The sequence below is a fragment of the Neopelma chrysocephalum genome, unplaced genomic scaffold (genome assembly GCF_003984885.1).
Source record: "Neopelma chrysocephalum unplaced genomic scaffold, ASM398488v2 Primary Assembly neopelma1_96261, whole genome shotgun sequence".
Lineage (NCBI taxonomy): Eukaryota > Metazoa > Chordata > Aves > Passeriformes > Pipridae > Neopelma > Neopelma chrysocephalum.
In genome coordinates this window covers 19,131-21,672 of record NW_020924910.1, presented here as the reverse complement: position 1 = coordinate 21,672, position 2,542 = coordinate 19,131, and the positions used below count along the sequence as shown (strand labels likewise).

At 56.3% G+C, this 2,542-nt stretch overlaps 1 protein-coding gene across 1 annotated transcript in view; it reads left to right on the top strand.

The window, feature by feature from the left end:
• The window catches only part of LOC113981215 (ubiquitin carboxyl-terminal hydrolase CYLD-like), a gene marked incomplete at its 5' end in the record, with an annotated part of 15,129 nt that extends 12,985 nt beyond the window's left edge, over positions 1–2,144 (top strand). The window contains 2 exon segments of the mRNA XM_027708504.1: positions 469–688; positions 1,622–2,144. Of these exon segments, the coding sequence (XP_027564305.1) occupies positions 469–688; positions 1,622–1,806 (405 nt within the window).
• Between the last annotated feature and the right edge of the window lie 398 nt (positions 2,145–2,542).

The following is a 2,542-nucleotide window of genomic DNA, read 5'->3' as shown; positions in this document are numbered from 1 at the left end:
CTCAGGATCATTCCCATCCCTTCCCTCAGGATCATTCCCATCCCCTCAGGATCATTCCCGTCCCCTCCCTCAGGGTCATTCCTGTCGCCTCCCTCAAGATCATTTCCATCCCCTCCCTCAGGATCATTCCCATTCCCTCCCTCAGGATCATTCCCATCCCCTCCCTCAGGATAATTCCCATCCTCTCCCTCAGAATCATTCCCATCCCCTCCCTCAGTTTCATTCCCATCCCTTCCCTCAGGTTCATTCCCATCCCCTCCCTCAGGATCATTTCCATCCCCTCCCTCAGGATCATTCCTGTCGCCTCCCTCAAGATCATTCCCATCCCTTCCATCAGCTTCATTCCCATCCCCTCCCACAGGATCATTCCCATCCCCTCAGGATCATTCCCATCCCCTCCCTCAGGATCATTCCCATCCCCTCAGGATCATTCCCATCCCCTCAGGATCATCCTGTCCCCTCCCTCAGGTTCACTCCCACCACCGACGCAAGGCGCACAAACCGACGCGGCTGCACATCCCGAAGGAATTCCAGCGGTGGAATTCCCGGCGGAGGCAGCCGATCCCTCGGGAGAAGCTGGAGCTCTTTGCTGTGCTCTGCATCGAGACCAGTCACTACGTGGCCTTCGTCAAGTACGGCCCCGGGAAGGAGCACTGGATGTTCTTCGACAGCATGGCCGACCGGCACGGTGAGCACCGGGATTTGGGAAGCTCCCGGAAACTGCTCAGCACCCCCTTTCCCTCTGGAATTCTCTGCCCAGTTTAGTCTCTCTCTGGATCTTGCTCCCATTGAATTAGACTCCAGAGGAAAGTGTGGCCAAGCCAAGGTGGGAGTTCTTCCAGGTGCTTCCATCCATGGTCAAGCCATGGTGGGAGTTCTTCCAGGTGCTTCCATCCTCTGGATACATTCAAATAAGTCCACCTTTTCCCTCTGAAATTCCCTGTCCAGTTTAGTCTTTCTCTGGATCTTGCTCCCATTGAATTAGATTCCAGAGAAAAGTGTGGCCAAGCCAAGGTGGGAGTTCTTCCAGGAGCTTCCATCCATGGCCAGGCCAAGGTGGGAGTTCTTCCAGGTGATTCCATCCTCTGGCTACGTTCAAACACAGGGATTTAAATCCAGTCCCAGCTGGGCATGGATTGTTCTCCTGTCCTTCCCACTTTGTTCTTATCATGGAATCATGGAATGGTTTGGGTTGGAAGGGAATTTTTGAAGGTCAGGGAATTCCAACCCCCTTTCCATGGGCAGGGACACCTCCCACTATCCCAGGTTGCTCCAACCCGGCCTTGGACACTTCCAGGGATGAGGCAGCCACAGCTTCTCTGGGAATTCCATTCCAGCCCCTCCCCACCTTCCCAGGGAAGAATTCCTTCCCAGTATCCCATCTAACCCTGGGAAGCCATTCCCTGTGTCCTGTCCCTCCATCCCTCATCCCAATTCCCTCTCCAGCTCTCCTGGAGCCCCTTTAGGCCCTGGAACGTGGATGTTCTCCCCTCATCCAACCTCTTCCAGTGCTTTTGGCCTCCAGGTCTCTCCGCTGTCGAGCGTGACGGGATCTCCTGGAGCTGCCGGAGCTCATCCCTCGGGATCTGAGCCGGCCCTTCCCTCCTTTTCCCTGCCGTAGGTGGCGAAAGTGGCTTCAACATTCCGGCGGTGACGCTGTGCCCGGAGGTCGCCAAATACCTGGAATTGCCCTTGGCTGGGCTGGCCCTGGAGCAGCCTCGGGATATGGATGGAGTGGCCAAAAGGCTCTTCTGTGACGCCTACATGTACCTGTTCCAGAGCCCCAAAATGGCCCTGTACAAGTGACCCGGAGCCGCCTCGGGAATCCGGGATTTTTGATCGGGAACAGCCGAGTCTGAACGCAACAAGCTGCACTTCGGAGCCTCTTCTTACCTCTCCTGGTATCCCGCTATCCGTGGGGTTGGGAAATCCAGGCTTTATCCCGTGGGCACAGCTGGATTTTGGAATTATTGACGCCCCGATCCCGTCTCGTTCCGCACATTCCTGTTGCGCCCTTTTCCCTACCCACCCTCCTGTTTTCCCGTCCCTCCGAAGCCGAGGACCGGCAGTAACCAAAGCACCGGGATTCATCCTCAGGTTTGCAGGGAGCCCGAGGAATCCACAGGCTCCCCTTCCCTAAAAACATCCTCGCCTGGATTTGGGGGAGTGGGGAAACCGGGTGGGAGCTGCACTTCGGAGCCTCTTCTTACCTCTCCTGGTATCCCGTTATCCGTGGATTGGGAAATCCAGGCTTTATCCTGTGGGCACAGCTGGATTTTGGAATTATTGACGCCCCGATCCCGTCTCGTTCCGCACATTCCCATTCCGCCCTTTCCCCTCCTTTTCTCCCGTCCCTCCGAAGCCAAGGACAAGCTGTAACCAAAACACCGGGATTCATCCTCAGGTTTGCAGGGAGTCCAAGGAATCCACAGGCCTCCCCTTCCCTAAAAACATCCTCGCCTGGATTCGGGGGAGCGGGAAAACCAGGTGGGAGCCGGTTGAGCTGGATCAGGAGGAGGAGTTTTCCCTCTCAATCCTTCGA